This window comes from Chlorocebus sabaeus, chromosome 10 (genome assembly GCF_047675955.1).
Source record: "Chlorocebus sabaeus isolate Y175 chromosome 10, mChlSab1.0.hap1, whole genome shotgun sequence".
Lineage (NCBI taxonomy): Eukaryota > Metazoa > Chordata > Mammalia > Primates > Cercopithecidae > Chlorocebus > Chlorocebus sabaeus.
Window position 1 is genome coordinate 94,203,853 of NC_132913.1, and position 27,896 is coordinate 94,231,748.

Below are 27,896 nucleotides of genomic sequence, written 5' to 3' on the forward strand. Positions count from 1 at the left end.
TGTTACAAAGACATTTGGTATTATTATTAACTATTTAAATGAACAAAAATGGTGTATGCTTATTGTGTATATGATATTTTTATTTATTTATTTAGAGACAGGGTCTTGTGCTGTTGCCCAGACTGGAGTGCAGTGGCATGATTATAGCTCATTGCAGCCTCGAACTCTTGGGCTCAAGGGATCCTCTTGCCTCAGTCTCCCAAGTAGCTAGGACTACAGGTGCATGCTACATGTCTGGCTACTTTTTTATGTTTTATTTTTGTGGAGACAGGGTCTTCCTATGTTGCCCAGGCTGGTCTTGAACTCCTGGGCTCAAACAATCCTCAATCCTCCACCTCCCAAGTTGCTGGGATTACAGGTGTGAGCCACTGTGCCAAGGGGATATTCTGAAATATATATACATTGTGGGATGATTAATTTATCTAATTAGCATGTATTACCTCACATACTCACTTTTGGGGTGAGAACACTTAAAATCTACTCTCTTAGCAATGTCCAAGAACACAATACATTGTTATAAACTATAGTTGTCATACAATAGATCTCTCCAAGTTATTCCTCCTGTCTTACAGAAATTTTTGTATCCTTTGACCAACATCTTCCCAACCACCCTCCTCTCTCAGCCCCTGGTAACCATCAATCTAGTGGCTACTTTTATGAGTTCAACTTTTTTAAGGTTCCACATATAAGTGAGATCATGAAAATATTTGTCTTTTTGTGCCTGGCTTATTTCACTTAATGTAATGTCCTCGAGGTTCATCCATGTTGTTGCAAATGACAGATTTTTTTTTCTTTTTGAAGACTCACTAGTATTCCATTGTGTATATACACCACATTTCCTTTATCTATTCACCCTTTGATGGACACTGAGGTTTACTCCAATCTTGGCTATTGTGAATAGTGCTGCAGTAAACATGAAGGACAGATATCTCTGATATAATGATTCATTTCCTTTGAATATATACCCAGTAGTGGGACTGCTGGTTCATATAATTTTATTTTTAATGTTTTGAGGAACCTCCATATTATTTTCCATAATGGCTGTATTAATGTACATTCTCACCAACAGCATGAAAGGGTTCCCTTTTCTCCACCTCCTCGCTAACACTTGTTACTTTTTGTCTTTTTGATTATAGCTATTCTAGAAGGTCTGAGGTGATATCTCATTGTGGTATTAATTTGCATATCCCTAGGGATTCATGATAGTGAACATTTTTTTCATAAACCTGCTGGCCATTTGTTATCTTCTTCTGAGAAATTTTGATTGAGGTCTTTCGCCCATCTTAAAATCAGATTATTTGTTTTCTTGCTATTTAGTTGTTTGCATGTCTTATGGATTTTGAATATTCACCCCTTATTAGAGACATGGTTTGCAAATATTTTCTCCCATTCTGTAGGTCGTCTCTTTATTCTCTTGATTGTTTCCTTTGCTATGCAGAAGCATTTTGGTTGAGGTAATCTCATTTGCCTATTTTTGCTTTTGTTGTCTGTGCTTTTGGGGTCTGATCCAAAAAGCCGTTGCCCAGACTGATGTCAAGGAGATTTCCCTTTACCTTTTTCCCATTGTTTTACATCTTCTGTTTCTTATTTCATAACTTTTGCCACAGTTTGCAGAACAGGTGAAACACATAAAAATTACAAAAACAATCCAGCTGGAAAATATGAAAGAAAGATTTAACTCATAATTTGAGAGAAATTTAAAAATATTTAGGTAGAAAGCTAGCAGAGGCTATGATTTCATGGCTGAGACTCTTAAAACTACAGATCAAATTCATCAGTGACTTCCATATTGCTAAGTCCGAAGTACATCTTTCTCCCTTTATCTTACTAAACTTTATTTTGCAATTTCAAAATATATAAAAGGTGGAAGAAATAGTCAAAAAAAAAAAAAAAAAACCACCTCTCATATGCCCTTCCTCCAGAATCACTAATTGTTACTGTAAAAATGTTTGTACAAATACACACATATCATGATTTTATTCTGAACCATTTAAGAGTAAGTTGCAGACATTTTGGCTTTTTACCCTTAAATACTTCAGCCTGTACTTTTTAAAGATGATTCCCTTACATAGCTACTATATAATTTTTTAAATCAAGAAATTTAAAATTGATATAATACTATTATCTAACAGACAGTATTTAAATTTTGCAAATAGTGTTCTTTATAGCATTTTATTTCCTGATCCAAGATCCAATCCAGCATCACACATTGCCTTTAGTTGTCATAGTTCTTTAGTACCCTGTACTTTGGAACACTTCTCAGCCTTTTCTTGTTTATTGTGACATTGACATTTTTGAATAGTATAGGTCAATTATCATGTAGAAAGTTTCTCCAGTTGAGTTTGTATGTTGTTTTCCCAAGATTATTTTTCAATTTATACATTTCTGGGGAGCAAGGATACCAGAAGAAACTCTTTGTCCTTCTTAGTGTATCATATGAGGAGGTTCACTGCTATGGGGATGCTACTGTTTGTCTAATTACCGTGTGACATTACGTGTGTATATTTAATTAAGGTGGTGTCCCTGAAAGCTGATGTCTGTGTCCTTCCTTTAAACACATCACATCCAATCTTCTTTTTTTTTTTTTTTTTTTTTTTTTTTTTTTTTTTTTTTTTTTTTTTTAGCATTTTCTCATTTTCTGGGTCAATAAGATATTGCAGATTTATCACATATGTTCCCTGCCCCAATGCTAGAACCAATAATTTCTTCAAAAAGGTTTGGTTTCTTTTAGTAGGGAATGGTTTTAGAACTCAAAATTTAGGTGCTAAATGTGTTCATTGTATGGGGATGCCACTGTTTTCTAGGCCTTTTCATAAGTTCATCATGATACCTTCAATTCCAATCTAGCAATCCAAAACCACAGTGTTCTTCCTTCCCTTTCCCTTTCCTATATTTGTTTTACCCTTCCCCAATCTTGATTATCCTGGCTTCCAAAAACATTGATATATTTGTTCATTTGCTCAACATTTAGCTTATCTTTTAAAACTTTCCCTTTCTAAACATTGCCTCTTTGCCTCTGTTTTATCACTCTACAGGTTCTCTTCCAGCTGAAGTTTGTCTTGTGTCTTCTTTGTTGGCCTCTCCTTGTAGATCTGGCCCTTAAATATGGGAGTGCCTTCAGAATGGGTTTTGGATTCCCTTCCTTACCCTTCGCTTCCTACACATGTCACATTGTGCCTAGGTCCCTTACCACCTTTAAGCTGGTGATTCACAAATTGATGACTCTAGGCCTGCCCTCTTCTCTGAACTGCGGACCCATCGATAACTTAGTACTTCCACTTAGATATTAAGCTTGACATGCCCCTAATTTTCTATTCTACCCAAAAATCTCTTCCCCTCTCTATTTACATTTTAGGAAATGGCACCATCATCCAGCTGGTTGTTCAAACTGAAACCAGTTAATCTTTGATTTCTCCTTTTTATTTACTCTCCTCGCTATATTCATTCCAACTTAAAATCCCATGAATGCAGCTGGGCACAGTCACTCACACCTGTAATCCCAGCACTTTGGGAGGGTGAGGCGGGTGGATCGCTTGAGATCAGGAGTTTGAGGCAATATGGTGAAAGCCTGTCTCTACTAAAAATACAAAAATTAGGCAGGTGTGGTGGTGTGCACTTGTAGTCTCCACTACTCCTTCTTGGGAGGCTGAGGTGGGAGGATGGTTTGAGCCTGTGAAGCGGAGGTTGCAGTGAGCCTAGACCATGCCACTGCACTCCAGCCTGCGCAACAGTGGTGACATTCTGTCTCAAAATAAGAAATCCTATGAGTGAGATATATCCCTGCAGAATATATCGCAATTTTTCTGCTTCTCATCCTTATTACCATCTTCCTAGTCTAAGCCACTAGCATCTCTTGCATGAACTCTCATAATAGCCTCCTAAATGGTATCCTACCATCTATTCTTACATTCCTCTAAATTTTTCTTCAGAATGTACTTGCTAGTGCCTTGAAAATCCAAATTACCTACCAAGATTTTGTGAAAACTTCCAAGACCTGCCTTTTTGTCCAAATATATCCCATACCTCTCTTGCACTTCTACTGGCTAACTTCTTTCTGCTTTTAAAAAGTAACCCATCTCCTCTTTTACCCCCTACACTGGGCCTTTGCACCTGCTGCTGCCCCTGCTTGGAAAGCTTCCTCCAGCTCATCTCACGACTGCCTCACGTTCATGGTCAGGCTCCACTGAGCTCTTCCATGACAACCCTATCTGGAATAGCTTTAACACATCACTCTGTTTTAGTTATTGCTCCCAGCACAACCTGTGGTCATCTTGCTTCATTATATGTTTGTTGGCTTAATATTTGCCTTATTCACTAGAAAGCAAACTCTTCAAAAGCAAGAACAAGAGCTATTTTGTCTTATTTGTCCCTGTATATTCAGTGCCTGCCTCCCACACTACATGACTCATCATAAGCACTCAAGAAATGTGTTGAATAAATGAATCAGGAGAGGCTGGTTAGCACTGTGCAGGGAAAGTGCCTTGCCTGTGATCTCTACCAGTAGACACTGGATATGGCTCCATCATGAAGATACAAGCTAATTAGCATCTAAGACCATCAGATACCCAAATCATGTAAATACTTCTTGTTCTGACTCTGAGCCTTCTGATTATAATTTGTGTTTCCATGTAGTTTGTGCAGGAAGTTAATGGACTTCTAGAGCTGTGGACATCTGGTAACTTTGGTACTTCTATTTTAAGTCTAAGATTAGTAAGCTGGCATTCTTGTTCTATCATTAGTATTGTTGGCTTGGTTATCTGAGGGACGTTAATGGTAGCTGCAAACTATACTTCTAATCCTGCAAAGGTGAAGAATAGACGATGGTGGCGAATTTTACCAAGGTGATATCAGCCTGATAGACAGCCCATTCATGCTGGCAGGGAAGTGCACCCAGGCTGCCGACACCCAGAGTGGGAGGGAATGGACATCCAAAAGGGTGGGCTAAGGACTGGCACCCAGTTGGTGGAATAGGTGCCCAGGGCCCTACAGAGGGCGTGGTCGGGGGAGGCACACATGGAGGGCACTCAGGAATGGGGCAAGGTGGAACTCCAGGGGTCGGCCAGTGCATGGTGCTCAGGGGTGGGTGCCCAGGGGATTAAGAAAAAAAAAAGAATGAGTATTGTTGGAATTTAGAAGAGAGGGATCCAAAGTATGTATTGATCAAAACTGTGTGCTAGGCATTATTCTAGGTGCTTAGAAAACACCACAAAGCAGATAAGTATTACTCCTATAGAGCTTTCTTTTTAGCGTGTTAGAAGGACAATGGGCAAAAAGTATAATACATGAACTAACAATAATAATGTGAGATTGTAAGCGCTGTGGAATACAACAAAAAGTAGAGCAGGATAAAGGGGGCTGAGATTCCTGAGAGTGGCAGATAGCAGTGTTAAACAGCATGGTATGTACAGGCGTTATTAAAAAGGTGAAATTTGAGCAAAGACTTGTAGGAAGTGAAGCGTTGGTCACATATCATTTAACAAAAGAGTGTTCCATGTAGAGGAAATGGCTAGTGCAAGGCTCTGAGGTGGGAGTGTGCCTGGAAGATATAAGGTACAACCAAGAGGCTTATGTGGTGACAGCAGAGTGGTATAAGCATGAAAAATAGTAGTAGGAGAGGAGATCAGAGACATGAAAAAGTGGGGGTGGGAACAGATCATGTGGCCTTCTAGGCCATCGTAAGGACTTTGACTTTTATTCTGTAGTGGAGAGCCTCTATGAGCTCCTAAACGTAGTTGAGCTACAATCTGATTCACATTTTTTTTTTAATAAAGTATCTGTTTAATGGTAAAAGTTAAAAATCATCCGATTCATCTATCCTTTCTGTAGAGATAACCTTACCAAAGGGGTTATACTATATATAGTGTATTATAGAAAGCTGTTACTCTGTTGGAAACTATTTGGATGAATATCACCAATTTTTGTGATTTTCTTTTTTTTCCATGGTTGACACAATCCCTTTTTGATTGATAATTCCTTTTTTCAGATGTACCAAAATTTTAAATTAATTTATAGTCAAGGTTAGCTATTAACTGAAGCCTGGGATTCATTCTGTTACTTTAAGATGACTGGTCATTTCACCCTAAAAATATAATTCACTACTATCCTATTCTTGGAAGTGAGAAGAAAATTCTTTTTTCCTTTTTGTATATCTCTCTTGCAATCCATTTTGTATGTGATGACTGCAGTTTAATGCCCAAAGGATAATCTTCTTTTCCATATATATTTTTTATTTTACTTTAAGTTCTGGGATACAAGCAAAGAATATGCAGGTTTGTTACATAGGTATACATACGCCATGGTGGTTTGCTGAACCTATCAACCCATCATTTAGGCTTTAACCCCCGCATGCATTTCCTGGGATGTGAGACTGGTTCAACATATGCAAATCAGTAAATATAATCCATCATGTAAAAAGAACCAATGACAAAAGCCACATGATTATGTCAATAGATGCAGAAAAGGCCTTCAATAAAATTCAACATCATTCATGTTAAAAACTCTCAATAAACTAGGTATTGATAAAACATATCTCAAAATAATAAGAGCTATTTATGACAAACCCATAGCCAATATCATACTGAATGGGCAAAAGCTGGAAAGCCCTTTGGAAACCGGCACAAGACAAGATGCCTTCTCTCACCACTCCTGTTCAACACAGTGTTGGAAGTTCTGGCCAGGGCAATCAGGCAAGAGAAAGAAATAAAGAGTATTCAAATAGGAAGAGAGGAAGTCAAACTGTCTCTGTTTGCAGATGACATGATCCTATATCTAGAAAACCCCATCGTCTCAGACCCAAAACTCCTTAAGCTGGTAAGCAACCTCAGCAAAGTCTCAGGATACAAAATCAATGTGCAAAAAACAGAAACATTCTTATATACCAACAATAGACAAGCAGAGAGCCAAACCATGAATGAACTCCCATTCACAATTGCTACAAAGGGAATAAAATACCTAGGAATACAGCTTAAAAGGGACGCGAAGGACTCTTCAAGGAGAACTACAAACTACTGCTCAAGGAAATAAGAGAGGATACAAACAAATGGAAAAACATTCCATGTTCATGAACAGGAAGAATAAATGTGAAAATGGCCATACAACCCAAAGTAATTTATAGATTCAATGCTATTTCCATCAAACTACCATTGACTTTCTTCACAGAATTAGAAAAAAATTACTTTATATTTCATATGGAACCAAAGAAGAGCCTATATAGCCAAGACAATCCTAAGCAAAAAGAACAAAGCTGGAGGCATCACGCTACCTTACTTAAAATTATACTACAAGGCTACAGTAACCAAAACAGCATGGTACTGGTACCAAAACAGAGATATAGACCAATGGAACAGAACAGAGAACTCAGAAATAACACCACACATCTACAACCATCTGATCTTCATCAAACCTGACAAAAACAAGCAATGGGGAAAGGATCTCCTATTTAATAAATAGTGCTGGGAAAACTGACTAGCCATATAAAGAAAACTGAAACTGGACCCCTTCCTTACACCTGATTTACATTTTAAAAGAGGGTATCACTTTGGCTACCATTTCAGTCCATTTGTGTTTCCATAAAGGAATACCCAAGGCTGGATAATTTATAAAGAAAATAAGTTTATTTGGCTCATAGTTCTTCTGGCTATACAAGAAGCATGGTGGCAACATCTGTTTCTGATGAGGGCCTCAGGAAACTTCTATTCATGGCAGAAGGTGAAGGGAAGTTGGCCTACACAGATCGCACAGTGAGAGAGGAAGCAAGAGAATGAAGAGGGAAGTCCAGGATGCTTGTCAACAATCAACTGTCATGGAAACTAACAGAGTGAGACTCATTCATTGTGAGGATGGCACAAAGCAATTCATGAGGGATCCACTCTCATGACCCAATACCTCCTGTTAGAATCTATATTGGGGATAAAATTTCAACATGACATTTAGAAATTTCAAACAAATATACAAACCACAGTAGCTACTATCCTAAGAATAATCTGTAAGATGCCAAGGATAAAGAAGGGAGACTACTTAGGAGGCTCTACAATAATCCAGAAGATAGTAGAGGCTTGGACCCAGAGAGTAATGGTAAAATTTGGCTTCTGGTAAATCTAGAAAACCATTTTGAAGGTAGAGCTATCAGGACTTCCTGTGATTGAGCATGGAGTGTAAAAGAAAAAGAAGGTAAGGATGACTCCAGGAATTTTGGTTTGAGTGAATGGAAAGATGAAATTCCTGTTTATTGAGATTTTGTTGGAGGAGCAGGTAGGAGATATGGGAATTAAGAGATAAGTTTGAAACATGCTAATTCATGCGTCTATCAGCCGTTTAAGTGCAAATTGCAAGTAGGATAGGGGAATCTTCAGTTTGGAAGAGATGACTGGCCTGGAGATATAAATTAGGGGATTACTTGCATATAGATGGACTGGGTGGAGTCATGAGTAGCTATAGACAGCAATCAAGGACAGATCCCTCGTGTACTCCAATATTATAAGGGTGTAAGAGGATAAATCAGCACAGAGACTAAAAAATAGTAAAGCACTTCATGGAGATGAAGTAGGAAGAAAACCATGAAAGTCTCATGCCCTAAAAGGCAGGTGAAGTAAGTGTATCGGAGAAAAGGAAATGATTGGCTGTGTTGTTATGGACTGAATGTTTGCTCCCCCTACCCAAATTAATATTTTGAAAACGAATCCCCAATCTGATGCTGTCTTAGTTAGCTTTGTGTTGCTATAAAGGAATACCTGAGGTAGTTTATAAAGAAAAGAGGTTTATTTGGCTCATAATTCTGCTGGCTGGAAGGTTCAAGATTGGACATCTAGCGAGGGCCCCAGGCAGCTTCTACTCATGGTGGAAGGCAAAAGGGGGCTGGCATATATAGAGATCACATGGTGAGAGAGGAAGCAAGAGAAGTGGGGAGGTGCCAGGCAGTTTTCAACAATCAGCTCTCACAGGAACTAAGAGCAAGAGAACTCACTCACCCCAAGGGAGGGCATTAATCTATTCATGAGAGATCCACCCTCATGACCCAAATACTTACTGGGCTCCACATCCAACATTAGGACGAAATTTTAACACAAGGTTTAGTTGGGATGAACGTCCAAACCACAGCAGGCTTTAGGAGGTGGGGCCTTTGGGAGGTGATTAGGTCATTAGGGTAGTAACTTCATGAATAGGATTAGTGTCCTTCTAAAAAAAGCATCTGAGAGCTGCCTAGCCCCTTCCACCATGTGGAGATACAGTGAAAAGGCACCATCTACAAACCAAGAAATGTGTTCTTACCTAACACTGAATCTGCTGCCACCTTGAACTTGGACTTCCCAGTTTCTAGAATAGTGATAAATAAATCTCTGTTGTTTCTAAGCTACTGGTCAATGGTACTTTGTTATAGTAGCACGAAGGGCCTAAGATGCATGTCAAATGCTACTGATAGGTCAAGTCAGCATGAGGACTGAGGGCTCATCATGGGATTTTGCAAACATGGTGGTAATTTTGGGGACTGTAGATGAAAACGTAATTTTGATGGCATTGCTTAAGTATGACTTATGTGTGTTGCTCTTGAGCAAGACACACTAGGGTTTGTGGCTGCTTTCCCAGAGATGGGTAGCACACCTACAAAGGAGGAGGCTGCCAGGACTCTGCAAAACCTTTGCTATGGCCTCTCTGTATAGAAATCATGCTTCTTTGTACCAATAAACTGAGAGACTTGTGATTAGATATCTCTGTGGGATCCCTTTTTCTGCCCAGAAGAAATTAATATGAGGGGCAGAACAGCTGCTCACTGTTGGGAGAGTCACCAGTTTGCTTCCAGAAACTCAGCTGCAAGCTTGGGTAACCTTTCTGTGTCCTCTGCAGACCGAGTAAGCTTTCAGCTCTGGTCCAGGACTGTTTTAGAGTTAAAGATGTTAGTTTTAAGGCCAGCAAAGGAGCAAATGGAAGTTACACATTATTTCACAGTTGCATCTGGTAGGGTGTAGATGGAGGAATAGCTCTTTATCCTATTTCTGTCTCTTGGAGTCTCATAATGTTCATCTCCCTGAAATAAAAAGAAATAAGTAATGGTTTGGCCAAGAGAGGAAAGGCCACCTCACTGTGTAAGATCTATCGAGGCTTCAGTGAGATGAAGTTTGAAGGCATAGTGTAGGGCAGTGGTTGTCAAAGTGTGGTCCCTAGATCAGTAGCATCAGCCTCACCTGAGAACTTGTTAGAACTAAGACTTACTGAGTCACAAACTCTGGAGATGGTCCCCAGCAATCTTTTTTGTTTGTTGGTTTTTTTTTTTTTTTTTTTTTTTTTTTTTTTTTTTTTTTTTTTGAGAGCGTCTTGCTCTTTCACCCCAGCTAGAGTGCAGTGGCACGATCTTGGCTCACTGCAGCCTCTGCTTCCCCTTCCTGGGTTCAAGTGATTCTCTGGCCTCAGCCTCTGGAGTAGCTGGGACCACAGGCAGGTGTCACCATGCCTGGCTAATTTTTGTATTTTTAGTGGAGATGAGATTTCACCATGTTGGCCAGGCTGGTGTCGAACTCCTGACTTCAAGTGATCTGCCCACCTTGGCCTCCCAAGTAGCTGGGATTACAGGTGTGAACCATCATGCCCGGCCCCCAGCAATCTGTTTTAACAAGTGATTCTGATTCATACTAATGTCAAAAATCGTGGTCTAGAATTGAAGTAAGTTGATGGCATTTACTGACTGGAATTGGGGAAGATAGAACAAATATAACAGTCAGTATAGATTTTGAGCCTGGCGGAGTCATAAAAGTCAGTTTGTCTAGGGGCTGAGTGTGGTTGTTCATGCTTGCAGTCTCAGCTACTCAGGAGGCTGAAGTGGGAGGATCACTTGAGTCCAGAAGTTCAAGACCAGCCTGAGTAACATAGCCAGACCCCATCTACAAAAATAAATTAGCTAGGTGTGGTGGCATGTTCCTGTAGTCCCAGATACTTGAGAGGCTGAGGTGGGAAGGTGGCTTGAGCCCAGGAATTCTGGGTTGCACTGAGCCACAGTTGTGATGCTTCACTCCAGGCTGGGTGCAGAGCGAGAATTTGTCTCTAAAAAACAAATGATCTAAATATATTCCTTATTAATTCACTTAAAACGAATAATTGAAAGGTATTTATTAAGTTAAATAGCTGTTAGCTATAAGCATATATAGCCACATATATAAGTATGCAGCCATTGTCTATAAGTAATAGAACCCATCATTAACATGGACTTAAAACCTAGTGTTATTTATTGTTTGTTAGACAAAAGTTCTGGAGTTGATCCAGGGTTGGTTCAGAGGCTCTTTGAAGTCATCAAGGCCTCAGGATTAGGCACCAGGCTTTTTCTGTCTTTCTTTACTGCTACCCTCCTATGCTGGTGATGTCTCTTCTCATGGCTACAAAATGGTTGCTGAAGCTGTGAGCATTGTATCTCAGTAGGACAGCATTTAAGCAGGAAGGAAGTAGGTGGGAGCCAAAGTGCTTTCTCCTTGCATACCATTTATTCTCTCTCTCTCATGCAGGCCTCCAGAACACTTATCTATCAGTGTCCAAAATTGGGCTGTATGCCTACCCCTAGACCAATCACTGGCAAATGGGACTAAATTAGATCTCACCATTTATTGGGCCCATCAGCCATCCCAACAAAATCAGACTTCTGTTGGTCACGAGAATGATGCCCGGCTGTAAGGAGGGCAACTAATAGTGCTTGCTACAGCTACAAAGATTTATAGATGCTTAACTCATATTTCAGTGACCAATTAATTACTTTATACACATAATGCCTTTCTCCAAACAATACTCTAATTTTTCTACAGAATATTCCTCCCTCATGGCTTTACCATGATAGCTTTAACAACAGAGAGAAACTACTTACAATAACCTCACATTAAAGTTACTTTTAACGGGAAAATCAGACTTGAGACTTCCCAAGTTGGTCTATTATATATAACAGGCTACCATGAGAACTAGTGCATCAGTCAAAAACAAACAAACAAAAAAACAAACAAAAAAAAAACAAAAAAAAACCTCCCTGTGCCCCATGTATTAGTCCATTTTCATGTTCCTGATAAAGACATACCCGAGGCTGGGCAATTTACAAAAGAAAGAGGTTTAATTGAACTCACAGTTCCACAGTGTGGGGAGGCCTCTCAATCATAGTGGACAGCAAGGAGGAACAAGTCACATCTTATGTGGATGGCGGCAGGCAAAGAGAGAGGTTGTGCAGGCAAACTCTCATTTTTAAAGCCATCAGATCTTGTGAGACTTATTCACTATCATGAGAACAGCATGAAAGACCCGCCCCCATGATTCCATTATCTCCCACCGGATCCCTCCCACAACACATGGGAATTATGGGAGCTACAAGATGAAATTTGGGTGGACACAGAGTCAAACCAGATCACCCTGAAAAATATTTTTGAAGTGGCATCATTATGATTTCTAAATAAATAGCAAACACTTAACACTTTCCTCCCAGTATAATCCCATATATTAATTTGGGACAAATGTGTGGTAGTAGATATGGTGATTAAAATCAATCCATTCTACTCTCCTATAGGAGTCTATTCTAGAGCATTCTTGTCATCCTATGGTGGTCCAAACATATGGCAGTTCATATTCATGCTGGAAGTACAGACTTCTGGGGACGGGGATGAGTATATCCCAAAAAGGGACAAAACTCTGTCTAGATCTCCTCTAGCCCTTTCCTAGATGTCCACCAATTGGAGAAGAAGCTCATTATCTCATTGTTCACAACTTGGCACTCATGGGAAGAAAATCACTAAGAGGCAGGCCACTACATTGAAAGATGATGTGTTTGTGGTTGTGTTCTTTGTTCCAGCCTTTCTATCTGGTTATGGGTAACAAGTGAGTCACATGACTGATTCAAGGGATATGGAGCAGGAAGTTTAGCTTAGGCTTCTTGGTCTGAATCACGGTTTCCAATCTTGCTTAGTTTTCTCATAAGAAGCCCTGCATGTTGAGGGGCAAAATCGCCATGTGCTCAGCTCTGTGTGAAGCGCCATTTGATTTTCCATCCAGGTATTGTTCTCTGTGGTCACATTCCTTGGGTTGAGGACCCCACAAAGTCAGGCAATGGTATTGGTAGGATTAGGGCACAAAATCAATGTCCTTAACACAGATATCAAGCTTTCTTCACAATAACATCACATGAAGTGCTGACTTTGGAAACAAGCAAAAGTCAGTAATGGGTTTGAAACTACCCATTGCATTATAATGGTGCAGAAGCAATGCAGAAGATGCATCTGCAATTTCCCTGAATTTTCAGAATATGATTCATCTCTTAAGAGTTATTAAGCATACAGAGAAAGCACAGATATCAGCAGCTTTTCACATGACTCCTGGGCTTTCAAAAGTTCCTAACTGGCATTTGTAAAGGGTCTTATTAGCTGGAAAATATCTGAGCATACTGGTTTGGCTATTACTGCTTTAATAAAAGACTGTAACTTTTACTTAAACCATGCAATTATATAGTAAAAATATTATGCTTTTCTTTCAAAATTCATTTTATTCAGGCCATATCTGTTGTCAAGGAGCAGAAACCTATTCAATCTGAGCTTTAAAAAAGTGTGATTTATGGTACAGACACTTAAACAAAGCACATCCAGGGAAAAATGGTACAGAGGCAGGTCTTATGAAGGTGGTGAACCCAACTAGCTCTGAAGAGCTCACAGGCACATAGTTCACTACCATCAACCTGACCCAGTCACCAACTTACTCATTGGTCTCAGTTCAATTTTTTTTTGAGAGAGAGAGAAAATATGATTGGTTATCCTTGAGTGAGGTACATCTGTTTGGCTTAATTAGTTGAGACCAAGGTGGTGAGGACATTTGAGCAAACATGGTCACTTAGGTGCAGGTCTTAGGTATGGCTGGTGGAAGGAAGCAGGTTCTCTCAGAAGATGTATGGGCAGATGCAATGACTGACAACTCTATTTTAATGTAGTGTAAAAGATAGCATTTGACACCAAAATATTTCTGAGAAAATGCAATTATTATTAAACAAACATGAGTGGATACAAGTAACGCAAAATAACTGAACTCTGACCTTTATGTTGTCACAGTGATTTAATTGCCTTGCATGGTATTATCTAAGACTGACATAAATCTTTCAAATTATTCTTCCTTCAATATAGACATTTATGTAAATTCTTTCTATATTTATTATGCTACCAAGTAATTATGTATTTCATCCAATTTGATCTGTTAGGATTCCACAGTTTTGCGTTCAAAACCTGTAAAAGGAAAAGAAATGAAAATATATAACTATTTCCAAAACATGTTAGTAGCATATGTTTTTATTAGCTTTTTTGTTTGCTGGATTCCTGTATTCATGATTCAATAGCTGAGAAAGTGCATGCATGAGAGTGATTCTATGGGGAAGTAAAGCCACGAGATCATAGCTAGGTATTTTCATATAGCAAAACTAACTGCGGCCTCTTCCCTGGCCACAAGCTATTTTTATGTGCTCTCTCCTGGCACCTTGCTTTTCATTCCAAATCGTGTATGCAGCTATGTTGTCAGCTCCATTTCTGCTCTTGGCTTTGCTGCTCCTCTATGCACCAATTCTAATTCTCCCGATTAGCCCCATTCTTAAGTCCATCATACCATACATTTCAGAATGAAAGGTGCATGAGATTTTGTTCATTTTATTGGACATTTAAATAAAAGGGGGGGGGCTTGGGTGAATATCCTGACTGGTCAACCACAAAGAAACCTCCATCAGCTTTGTTTTCAACTCAGTTATATACTTGGGAACTCTGGACATGCAGATTACTTGTGTCAATTTCCTTACTTATTCATCTTGAGGGAAGGATTAGGTTCTCAAAGGTTTGGTTGCAAAAGTGGGAAGCAGGCCAGGCAGGTGGCTTATGCCTGTAATTCTAGCACTTTAGAAGGCCAAAGTGGATGGTCACTTGGGTCCAGGAGTTTGAGACCAGCCTGGGCAACACTGTGATACCCTAGATCTAAAAAAAAAAAAAAAATTTAAAAATTAGTTGGGTGAGGTGATGCCTGTGGTCCCAATTACCTGAAGGGCTGAGTTGAGAGGATCACAAGTCTAGGAGGCTGAGGTTGCAGTGAGCTGTGACTGTACCACTGCACTTCAGCCTGGGCAACAGAGCAGACTCTGTCTTTAAAAAAATAAAAATAAAAAAAAGTGGGAAGCTAGGATCCAGGAGAGTAAGCAACCAAGGCTGGGTCCCTGGGGAATGTGGGAAGTGGGGAGGGTTTGACAAGAATAGTATTGCAAGGAAACTTGATCCTCTACTACCCAGTTCCACTTGTAGAACAAGAAAATATTAGTTAATGTTTTGTCTACCACCTACCATTTAGGAACTCAAGACTCTGTGGCTTTTCAAAGGTGGTTTGAGGAATCTGATTTAGAAAATCTGCTGCTGCAAATAGAGTTAAAAGAATAGTTTTTACTATGTAAAGCGCAATAATTTTTGCAGTTATTTTCATTTTCTTCTATCTTGTTCCTTCCACTCTGAAGTTTCTCTGAATGCATTGCTCTCCTAGGAGTTACAAGATGCTAGACCACTGTTATATAAAGTCTCAACCATGATGATGACTTACCCATGTTCTGAGTGGACAATATGAACAAGTAGATGTTCAGTCAACTGCTCAGTATAGCATCTTTCTACCAACATCCCTATGAAGCCTCCTTCCCTGGCCCCCATAAACCACTAGGCAACTTCTCAATGATTGCTAGCTTCCTTCTAAATAGACAGTTTCAGGTGAAGTTGTAAAAATGGAAACAGACTAAATTATTATTTTTTGGATATACAGTTTGTATAGGCAGCTTTAGAAAAAATACAGTCCTCTACATAAATATGTGTAAGCACTCACATTATATGTATACACTTGACCCTTGAACAATGTGGAGATTAGGGACATCATTCCTCTGTGTCATCAATTATCTACATACAACTTTTGACTCCCCCCAAAACTTAACTAATAGCCCACTGTTGACCAGAAGTCTTGCCGATAACAAAACAGTTGATTAACATATATTTTGTATGTTATATGCATCATATACTGCATTCTAACAATAAAAGCTAGAGAAAAGAAAATGTTATTAAGAAAATCATAAGGAAGAGAAAATATATTTACTATTCATTAAGTGGAAATAGATCATGATAAGGTTCTTTATCCTCATTTTCTTTATGTTGACGAGGCTGGGAAGGAGTAGGAGGAAAGAGGAGGCGTTGGTCTTGCTGTCTTAGGGATGGCAGAGGTGGAAGAAAATCTGCGTGATAAGTGGACCTGCACAGTTCAAACTCATGCTGTTCATGGGTCAACAGCATATATATGTGTGTGTATTTATGTAATACATTATAAATTATATATATGATGAGATATATATATACACATAATGAGACAAAAATTCCCAGATTTTCCCTGTTAAGGAGAATTCTAACTTGGCCTTCTCAGTCTCTTGCTCTCACCTGTCTTCTGAGAAAGATGCTGTCTTGCCATATTGGTTATTTTGGGCTTCATAATAAAGAATTGAGAAGAAAAGGGAAAGGTGAGAAGCAACAGACACAGGGACTGGAGCTGAAGTTAGAGTATTTTGGGAGAGTTTGAGGTGAATATGACAAGGAAGCAGTTTGAGTGATTAAAAAAAAAAAGTTGACATTTTTGTGCCCATTTCAAAGTGTCTGTGAAGCATATGAAGTTATTTAAGACTTGCTTTGGTTGCTAGGCCATAACATTATTCCCTAACAACTGGACAATATGAGTCATGATTATTAGCAATATAGACACTGTTTATAACCCCACTGACTTACCGTCTGACATAACTGGATTTTTTTCTTCATGAGGGACTAGATCTTTATGTTCTGAAATCAAAATTAAATTAAACATGCTGGATTTAGAATATAACCAACAACCTGACTAGGTCATGAGATGTTCTAAGTCAATGTTTTTCAAACTTCAGTGACTATGACCCACAATAAAAGACATATTTTACATTATAGTCCAGTGTGCACATTTGTGTACATATTAATGAAACAAAATTACATGAAATAATACTTATCCTTTTCTAATTGTGATGGTTAATACTGAGTGCCAACTTGATTGGATTGAAGGATGCAAAGTATAGATCCTGGGTGTGTCTGTGAGGGTGTTGCCAAAGGAGATTAACATTTGAGTCAGTGGGCTGGGGAAGACAGACCCACCCTTAATCTGGTGGGCACAATCTAATCACCTGTCAGCAAATATAATGCAGGAAGAAAAATGTGAAAAGGTGAGAACTACCTAGCCTCCCAGCCTTCATTTTTCTCCCATGCTGGATGCTTCCTGCCCTCAAACATTGGACTCCAAGTTTTTCAGTTTTGAGATGTGGACTGGCTCTCCTTGCTCCTCAAGCTTGCAGATAGCCTATTGTGGGACCTTGTGATCATGTAAGTTAATACTTAACAAAGTCCCCTTTATTTATACATATGTATCCTATTAGTTCTGTCCTTCTAGGGAACCTTGACTATATAGATTTTGGTACCAGGAGTGGTTCTAGAGAAACAGAATATTAAGGATGGAGTTCTTTTGTTGGTTTTTGGGTTTCTGGAGTTGGCTGGTTAGTATGATTAGACCCCCAAATGCTAAGGACTCTACTTCTAATAGTATGGAGAACACTGATAGTCCTTGGCATGAACTGTTTAATGAGTTACACATAATAAATGCATTTGACACTCCTGATTCACTGCTCATGAGAGGCAGGGAGTTTAATGACTCTATACATAATACCTTTGACCATATGTGGTGAACAAGGGAACATAATGAAGCTGGTTAGTTGCTCCTAAGTTCAGTAGACAAAGTGATGAAAGAAAATGATGAACTCAGAGATTCTGTCTCCTGGCTACAGAAGTAGATACTGAGCCTCAAATCTGCAAAGACTGCCCTAAGTGAGTCTTATCTCCTGTAGAGAAATAGCTGAAATTGTGGAAAAACAGACACAAACTCTTATCATGTGAGTGGCTGAAAGGTGCAGTGAAAGGTGCATGCACAGCCTTGCCAATTGTCTCCTGTTAAAGTGAGGGCATTAATTGGAAAAGAATGGGACCCTGCAACTTGGGAAGGAGACATGTGGGAGAACCCTGATGAAGCTGGGGATACTGAGTTTGTAAACTCTGATGAACTTTTTTGCCGGAAGGAACAGCTTCCCCATACCAGTAGCGGCAACATCCCCTCCCCGACCCGTGCTGTCATCAGTCTTTCCACCTTTGTCTGAGGAGATAAACCCTGTGCTTCCTGAGGCAAGAGTGATGGCCTCCCCTGAGGCAGTTGCCAGGCAAGATAATGTTGATTCTCCTCAGGAGCCACCCCTAACACCCTTGTTTGCTTCTAGACCTATAACTAAACTAAAGTCTCAGTGGGCCTCTAGAGGTGAGATTGAGAGTATGACCCATGAAGAAGTGTGCTACACTCAAAAAGAGCTGCTTGATGTCTCTAATTTTTTTTTTTTTTTTTTTCCTGAGACAGAGTCTTGCTTGGTCACCCAGGCTGGAGTGCAGCAAGCTCCGCCTTCTGGGTTCACGCCATTCTCCTGTCTCAGCCTCCTGAGTAGCTGGGACTACAGGTGCCTGCCACCAAGCCCAGTTAATTTTTTTTTTTTGCATTTTTAGTAGAGACAGGGTTTCACCATGTTAGCCAGGATGGTCTCGATCTCCTGACCTTGTGATCCGCCTGCCTCGGCCTCCCAAAGTGCTGGGATTACAGGCATGAGCTACTGCACCCAGTTGATGTCTCTAATTTATATAAACAGAAATCTGGAGAACAGGCATGGGAATGGATATTAAGGGTATGGGATAATAGTGGAAGGAACATAGAGTTGGATCAGGCTGAATTTATTGACTTGGGACCACTAAGTAGGGACTCTGCATTTAATGTTGCAGCTCAGGAAGTTAAAAAAGGTTCTAGTAGTTTATTTGCTTGGTTAGCTGAAATATGGATTAAAAGATGGCCCACTGTGAGTGAGCTGGAAATGCCTGATCTCCCTTGGTTTAATGGAAGGGATCCAAAGGCTTAGGGAGATTGGCATGGTGGAGTGGATTAGTCACTTTAGACCTACTCATCCCAGCTGGGAGGGTACAGAAGATATACCCTTGACCAATGCCTTGTGAAATAGATTTGTGAGGGTAGCACCTGCATCTTTGAAGAGCCCCGTAATTGCTCTACTCTGTATGTCAGATCTAACAGTGGGAACCATAGTCACTCAACTACCAAACTTAAGTACATTGGGAATAACTGGATCCAAGGTGGCAGGGGCCAAGTTGTGGCACTTAACTAACCGTCAAAGGCAAGGTGGGGCTGGGCGCGGTGGCTCACACCTGTAATCCCAGCACTTTGGGAGTCTGAGGTGGGTGGATCACAAGGTCAGGAGATTGTGACCAGCCTGGCTAACATGGTGAAACCCTGTCTCTACTAAAAATACAAAACATTAGCTAGGCATGGTGGCAGGCACCTGTAGTCCCAGCTACTTGGTAGGCTGAGGCAGGAGAATGGCGTGAACCTGGGAGGCGGAGCTTGCAGTGAGCTGAAATCATGCCACTGCATTCCAGCCTGGGCAACAGAGCCAGACTCCATCTCAAAAGAAAAAAAAAAAAAAAAAGCTAAGGTGGGTATAACTGCCATAATGGATGGCAGAGACAAAGCAGCAATCAGAATAGTCTGACTTGTGTAGAGCTCTGGCATTGGCTAACTAATCATGGTGTTCCTAGAAGTGAAATTGACAGGAAGCCTACTGCATTCCTACTTAATTTATATATGGAGAAAACTTCTAGGCTGAATAGATAAAAGACTCATTTGAATTATAAAACAGAGAATCATGGCCCCTCAATCAATTTCCAGATTTGAGCCAGTTTACAGACCCTGAACCCTTTGAATGAAGGGGAGACCGAGCCCCCTTGAGGGAGGACCCCACTACATTACTGACAATTTATGCAGTGAATCTTTTTCCCATCTTTCCCCAAGGAGACCTCTGACCATTTACCAGAGTAACTGTGCAATAGGGAAAGGGATATAATCAGACATTTCAAGGACTACTGGACACTGGCTCTGAGCTGACATTGATTCCAGGGGATCCAAAACATAATTGTGGTCTTCCAGTTAAAGTAGGGGCTTATGGAGGTCAGGTAATTAATGGAATTTCAGCTCAGGTCTGACTTACAGAGGGTCCAGTGGGTCCCTGGACTCATCCTGTGGTCATTTCCCCAGTGCCAGAATGCATAATTGGCATAGACATACGTAGCAGCTGGCAGAACCCCCACATTGGCTCCCTGACTGGTAGAGTGAGGGCTATTATGATGGAAAAGGCCAAATGGAAGCCATCAGGGCTGCCTCTACCTAGAAAAATAGTATATCAAAAACAATAACGTATCTCTGGAGGGATCGCACAGATTAGTGCCACTATCAAGGACTTGAAAGATGCAGGGGTGGTCATTCCCACCACATCTGCGTTCAACTCTACCATTTGGCCTGTGCAGAAGACAGGTGGATCTTGGAGAATAACAGTAGATTATCGTAAGCTTAACTAAGTGGTAACTCCAGTTGCAGCTGCCTGTACCAGATGCTTATTGCTTGAGCAAATTAACACATCTCCTGGTATCTGGTATGCAGCCATTGACTTGACAAATGCCTTTTCCTCCATTCCTGTCCATAAGGCCCACCAGAAGCAATTTGCCTTCAGTTGACAAGGCCAGCAATGTACCTTTACTGTCCTACCTCAGGGGTATATCAACTCCCAGGCTTTGTGTCATAATCTTATTCGGAGCAACCTTGATCGCTTTTCACTTCCACAAGATATCGCACTGGTTCATTACACTGATGACATTATGCTGACTAGATCCATTGAGCAAGAAGTAGCAAACACACTGGACTTATTGGTGAGACATTTACATGCCAGAAGATAAGAAATAAATTTGACTAAAATTCAGGGACCTTCTACTTCAGTAAAATTTCTAGGGGTCCAGTGGTGTGGGGTCTATGGAGATATTCCTTCTAAGGTGAAGGATAAGTTGCTGCATTTGGCCCCTCCTACAAACAAGAAAGAGGTATAATGCCTAGTGGTCCTATTTGGATTTTGGAGGCAACACATTCCTCATTTGGGTGTGTTACTTCCACTCATTTATTGAGTGACTTGAAAGGCTGGCTGCCAGTTTTGAGTGGGGTCCAGAACAGAAGACGGCTCTGCAACAGATCCAGGCTGCTGTGCAAGCTGCTCTGCCACTTGGGCCATATGACCCAGCAGATCCAATGGTGCTTGAGGTGTCAGTGATAGATAGGGATGCTGTCTGGAGCCTTTGGCAGGCCCCCATAGGTGAATCACAGTAGAGGCCTCTAGGATTTTGGAGCAAGGCTCTGCCATCTTCTGCAGATAACTATTGTCCCTTTGAGAGACAGCTCTTGGCCTGTTACTGGGCTTTGGTGGAAACTGAACATTTGACTATGGGTCATCAAGTCACCATGTGACCTGAACTGCCTATCGTGAACTGGGTGCTTTCTGACCCATCTAGCAATAAAGTGGGTCATGCTCAGCAGCATTCCATCATCAAATGGAAGTGGTATATATGTGACTGGGCTCAAGTATGTCCTGGAGGCATAAGTATGTTCCACGTGGAAGTGGCTCAAATGCCCATGGTCTCCACTCCTGCCACCCTGCCTTCTCTTCCCCAGTCTGCACTGATGGCCTCATGGGGAGTTCCCTATGATCAGGTGACAGAGGAAGAGAAGACTAGGGCCTGGTTCACAGACGGTTCTGCACGAGATGCAGGCACCACCTGAAAGTGGACAGCTGCAGCACTACAGCCCCTTTCCAGGACATCCCTGAAGGACAGCGGTGAAGGGAAATCTTCCCAGTGGGCAGAACTTCGAGCAGTGTAACGTGCACTTTGCATGGAAGGAAAAATAGCTAGATGTGCAATTATATACTGATTCATGGGCTGTAGCCAGTGGTTTAGCTGGATGGTCAGGGACTTGGAAAAAGCATGATTGGAAAATTGGTGACAAAGAAATTTGGGAAGAGGTATGCGGATGGACCTCTCTGAATGGTCAAAAACTGAAGATATTTGCATCCTATGTGAGTGCTCACCAATGTGTGACCTCAGCAGAGGAGTATTTTGATAATCAAGTGGATAGGATGACCTGTTCTGTGGACACCACTGAACCTTCTTCCCTAGCCACTTCTGTCATTGCCCGATGGGCTCATGAACAAAGCGGCCATGGTGGCAGGGATGGAGGTTACGCATGGGCTCAGCAACATGGACTTCCACTCACCAAGGCTGATGTGGCTACAGCCACTGCTGAATGCCCCATTTGCCAGCAGCAGAGACCAACACTGAGCCCTCGATATGGCACCATTCCTCGGGGTGATCAGCCAGCTACCTGGTGGCAGGTTGATTATACTGGACCTCTTCCTTCATGGAAAGGGCAGAGGTTTGTCCTCACTGGAATAGATGCTTACACCAAATATAGGTTTGCCTATCCTACACACAATGCTGCTGCCATGACTACCATCCATGGACTAATGGAAAGCCTTATCCACTGGCATGGTATTCCACACAGCATTGCCTCTGACCAAGGCACTCACTTTACAGCTAAAGAAGTGGGGCAGTGTGTTCAGGCTCATGCAATTCGCTGGCCTTACCATGTTCTCCATCATCCTGAAACAGCTGGATTGATAGAACGGTGGAATGGCCTTTTGAAGTCACAGTTACAATGCCAACTAGGTGACAATACTTTGCAGGGCTGGGGCAAAGTTCTCCAGAAGGCCGTGTATGATCTGAATCAGCGTCCAATATATGATACTGTTTCTCCCATAGCCAGGAATCACAGGTCTAGGAATCAAGGGGTGGAAGTGGAAGTGGCACCACTCACCGTCACCTCTAGTGATCCATTAGCAACATTTTTGCTTCCTGTTCCTGCGACATTATGTTCTGCTGGCCTAGAGGTCTTAGTTCCAGAGAAAAGAACACTGTCACCAGGAGACACAACAACCATTCCATTAAACTGGAAGTTAAGATTGCCACCTGGACATTTTGGGCTCCTCCTACCTTTCAGTCAACAGGCTAAGAAAGGAGTTACAGTGTTAGCTGGGGTGACTGACCCAGACTATCAAGATGAAATCAGTTTACTACTCCATAATGGAGGTAAGGAAGAGTATGCATGGAATACAGGAGATTCATTAGGGCCTATCTTAGTATTACCATGCCCTGTGATAAAGGCCAGTGGGAAACTACAATAGCCCAATCCAGGCAGGACTACAAATGGTCCAGACCCCTCAGGAATGAAGGCTTGGGTCGCTCCACCAGGGAAAAAACTACGACCTGCTGAGGTGCTTGCTGAAGGCAAAGAGAATATAGAATGTGTAGTAGAAGATAGTCATTAATACCAGCTACAACCATGTGACCAGCTGCAGAAATGAGGACTGTAAATGTCATGAGTGTTTCCTCCTTTTGTTAAAAACATGTTTGTGCATGTATACACTTAGAAAATATCTTCATTTTATTTCCTTTTGTTTTATCATGTGAAATAAGATTTATTGACTTCATATTACCATTTTAAGGATTGTTAACTTTATGTAACAGTATTTGGGTTGGAAATTAGTGCGTTTCCAGTTGTATGAAGGATAGTTGTATTATGTTAGGCATAATTATGACCTTATTATTGTCTTTATTTGAAGATTATGTATGATCTCAGGAGATGTGTATGGGTTTAAGTGGACAAGGGGTGAATTTGTGATGGTTGATACTGAGTGTCAACTTGACGGGATTGAAGGATGCGAAGCATTGATCCTGGGTGTGTCTGTGAGGGTGTTGCCAAAGGAGATTAACATTTGAGTCAGTGGGCTGGGGAAGACAGACCCACCCTTAATCTGGTGGGCACAATCTAATCAGCTGCCAGCAAATATAAAGCAGGAAGAAAAATGTGAAAAGGTGAGAACTGCCCAGCCTCGCAGCCTACATCTCTCTCCCATGCTGGATGCTTCCTGCCCTCAAACATTGGACTCCAAGTTCTTCAGTTTTGAGACTCGGTCTGGCTCTCCTTGCTCCTCAAGCTTGCAGACAGCCTAATGTGGGAACTTTTGGTCATGTAACTTATTACTTAATAAACACCCCTTTATATATATATAATATATATTAATATATAATATATAATAAATTATAAATTATATATTTATAAATATATAATGTATAATTATATATTATATATATTTATATATCCTATTAGTTCTACCTCTCTAGGGAACCCTGACTAATACACTAATCTAGTCCTACTTACCCTTTTCTTGTTTTTTCTACTTGCCTTTTTCTTTCTATTCTATTCTAGTTCATTGGGGGAAAAAATCTGGTCTCCTTACTGTTTTCTTATCAATTTCATTCTATTTCAGTGAGAAAAATGCTAGTGATTAAATTGATTTCATTAATCACTGTATGTTTTTTACAATCCACCTAAGCATATGGAAATGTTTCTCAAAATGTGGAAAACACTGTAATTGGTTATATTTGATTCTATGCTTATTCAACAAATGGTCTGCAAAACAACCTTAAATCAACCCCATTTTCTCTCTTTTATCACAACTAAAGTTCTTTAATCTGCATAAGCTTATGATTTGTTCAGGTAGAGGTCTAAGAACCTAAAACTGTAATTAGCAACTTAAACTGTTCTGATGCGAGTAGTCTCAGGAATACACACTCTACAATTTGGCTTCTCTTCCTCCACCCTGGAAAGCTGCCATCTCCTTTGTGACAGATCTTACAGTTTTCCTCAGTTCTGACAAGGGCCTTGGTGCCCTGAGATCTTAAGTGGTGCTTAACACCAATTGGGCCAATGCAATAATAGTGCTGCCACTCAGATATCTAGAGAGACACTGTCTAGGTGGGACTGAGTTCACCACGCTTGTCAGGACAGTGATTTGGGCTGTTGATAATCCCCTACAGGGCTCATGTAACAGCTGGATTAATTCTCTAAGCCTGACCCCATCTATTTTGTGCTTTGTCCTGAGGACTAAGCTCTGATTTTTTTTATCTTGCCCAAATTCTTTTCTTTTCTTTTTTCTTTCTTTCTTTTTTTTTTTTTTTTTTTTTTTTTGAGACAGAGTTTTGCTCTTGTTGCCCAGGCTGGAGTGCAATGATGTGATCTCGGCTCACCACAACCTCCGCTTCCCAGGTTCAAGTGATTCTCCTGCCTCAGCCTCCCAGGTAGCTGGGATTACAGGCACGTGCCACCACACCCAGCTAATTTTTTTGTATTTTTAATAGAGACGGGATTTCTCCATGTTGATCAGGTTGGTCTCAAACTTCCGACCTCAGGTGATCTGTCTGCCTTGGCCTCCCAGAAGTGCTGGAATTATAGGCGTGAGCCACTGTGCCTGGCCACCTAAATTCCTTTCTAAGGGGTCTGAGAATCATGCCCTATAAACCATAAATTCTCATCAGATATTTAACCCTGTATATCGTGACTTACTTTCCAATCTGACTCTGCCATGACAAGGAAGACAATCAAAATGTTTTACCCCAAAATATATTTCCTTGCCAGACCTTGAAATTGCCCTGCAAAATCTCTTGTGGGAAAATCCACATTCTATAGAGAATCTCCTCTCCCCTTTGTTTTCCTTCCTTTCTCCCCAGATTCAGGAGATAATCAACTAAGAGCCAGGCACCCTTTAAAGTCTCATAAGAAAAAATTTATAACCTGCTCTCTCTAAGTCTGCTATCTGAGAGCCTCCTCTGCACAATAAAACTCGATCTCCACAATCCTTTATCTTAACCTAAACATTCCTTCTACCAATCCCAGGTCTTTAGACAAACTCAACCAATTGTCTGCCAGAAAATGTTTAAATTTACCTATAGCCTGGAGGCGCCCCACCTACATCTTTGACTTGTCCCGCCTTTCTGAATGAAACCAATGTATTTCTTAAATGTATTTGATTGATGTCTCATGCCTTCCTAAAATATATAAAACTGAGCTGTACCCTGACTACCTTGGACATATGTCCTCAGGACCTCCTGAGGACTGTCATGGGCCGTGGTCACTCATATTCGGCTTGGAATAAATCTCTTAAAATATCTTACAGAGTTTGACTCTTTTCATCAACAGTGCCATCATCCAGCATTCATCAGTCATATTGCTAACTAACCACTCAGCCAAACAACAGATGGCCCCTACCTACCTTTCCAGCCTCATCCATCCTATATGCATCTGGGAGACATTGTATTCGGAAGACATGCACATTGTTGTACAGAAGATCTCCAGACATTTTTCACATTCTGTGACTGAACTAGCTCAGTTTCTGAAGAAACGTCCATTTTTAGATCGTTAGCCATCTTAGGTCCCAACTAGATTTCAAGATACAATTACATTTTCTCCTCTCTACAGGCTTTCTCCTTTTCATGTGAGTTTTTAGACTACTTATTATGTACTTTCCTTCCTTTTGACCTGTCTTCCCTTGTTTTATTAAGCCATTTAATTCACTGTGTGTCTTGGTATTTACCTTTTCATATTCTCATGGCTTCTTTCCCCAGTGAGTGGGGCCATCACTTCCTTATTGTGTCCCCAGTATCTCTCACAGTGACCAGCAGATAGAAGGTGCACAGTGACTATCTGGTAATTTTCTCCAAAGACTTAAACAGGTTTTAAATATAATCCTATTTTTTGATTATAGGATGACTTAACTCCCACTTTATGGTTGGTGGGTGATCAAATTTCTTTCTTTGCAATGTACTATTAACCCTTGAATAAAAAGGGCAGTTTAAAATATTGAGTGTAAGTGTACCTACCATCTGAGACCTGTTCTTTCTGGCTGTCATCTGTGATGGGTAAGGAGATCCTTTTATCTTTTTTACGTAGTTCAGTTTCTAAAATCAGGAAATTTATTATTGCATTAATTGAAGAGATTAAACAGCCTCACACAAGAATAATCTCATTGATATGTTAGTAAGCAGAGATCTCCACACTGTGAGATTCTCTGATTTTGGAATATCTGGAAGAGTGTTTCTTTGCAGGGGCAAGAGCCAAAGGTGACAGAGTTAAGATCAATCAAACACACACACACACACACACACACACACACACCCCTTGACCTTTGTTAATAAAAACACAGCATAACATCAAGTCTTTTTTTTGTCTGTCACAAAACTTCTATAATGCAAGTATATATGGGACAGTTAGGACTAACTACAAGTCAATGGAGTCAATTTTAGAATGACTGTTTTGTGGCCCACTCCCATAAAAGGAATTTGAAGCTCTATTCTGCCTAGTATAGGAAGCCACACAGAGGGCCTCTACATTCTGAGAATAAAAGAATTTGAGTTAAAATCAATGGCCAATTGGACTTCTACATATCCCTCTGTGCCTGCACTTCCACCTTCCTGCCTCCTCTGGGCTTTGGTTTGGCCCACCTCTGGTGACTTGGCCATCAGCCAGAACCTCCTCTGAATTCCCAAACCCCACCCTCTCTCTGTCCTTCCTCCCCAACTTCCTGTACTTTCACCTTACTCAACCCTCTATGGTCTGGACCAATGGCACCCACTCTGTCCCCTGCAGTTGATTTTGATGAGTTAGTCCATTCTGAAAGGCAGCGACTGTTTCAATTGGTTGGGATCTGTACACATACTGGTTGTTAAATAGTTTCAATATCCCCTTTGTTTGGATTATTTTATTTTATTTCTGTTTATTACTTCCTTCCCTATCCAATCTAGACCCCCATAGTCTATCACTTCATCTGCTTTCTTGCAATGGCCTTCGATTTCTTTGCCTCACCTTCTTCGTTCCCAAATGCTAAGTGAACTGGACTCATTTTCCACTCTCATGTTCAATGTGGATAACCAAAGTCACCTTAGCACCTATTTTAGGCACCAGTAAAGCACGTACACAAATGTGATAAAAATAAAAACTTTTTGGAAATAATTTGCTAC

The 27,896-nt window shown here is 40.7% G+C and overlaps 1 protein-coding gene across 28 annotated transcripts in view; it reads right to left on the minus strand.

Annotated features, from left to right (window-relative positions):
• Positions 1 to 11,875: 11,875 nt before the first annotated feature.
• Positions 11,876 to 27,896, minus strand: part of MDH1B (malate dehydrogenase 1B) — a 40,593-nt gene continuing 24,572 nt past the window's right edge. For 3 of the 28 annotated variants that reach the window (XR_012094271.1, XR_012094279.1, XR_012094280.1), the window contains 5 exons: positions 26,760 to 26,837; positions 16,776 to 16,826; positions 15,312 to 15,380; positions 14,780 to 14,951; positions 11,876 to 14,219 (listed from right to left, as the gene is read on the minus strand). Coding sequence is in view for 16 of the 28 variants with exons in the window: in XM_007966002.3 (XP_007964193.3) it covers positions 14,191 to 14,219; positions 15,312 to 15,380; positions 16,776 to 16,826; positions 26,760 to 26,837 (227 nt within the window). In the remaining 12 variants the exon portion in view is untranslated. Of the gene's footprint in view, positions 14,220 to 14,779; positions 14,952 to 15,311; positions 15,381 to 16,775; positions 16,827 to 26,759; positions 26,838 to 27,896 lie in introns of those variants that run through there. The other 25 variants (XM_007966006.3, XM_038001671.2, XM_038001666.2 and 22 more) reach the window with 22 other exon arrangements.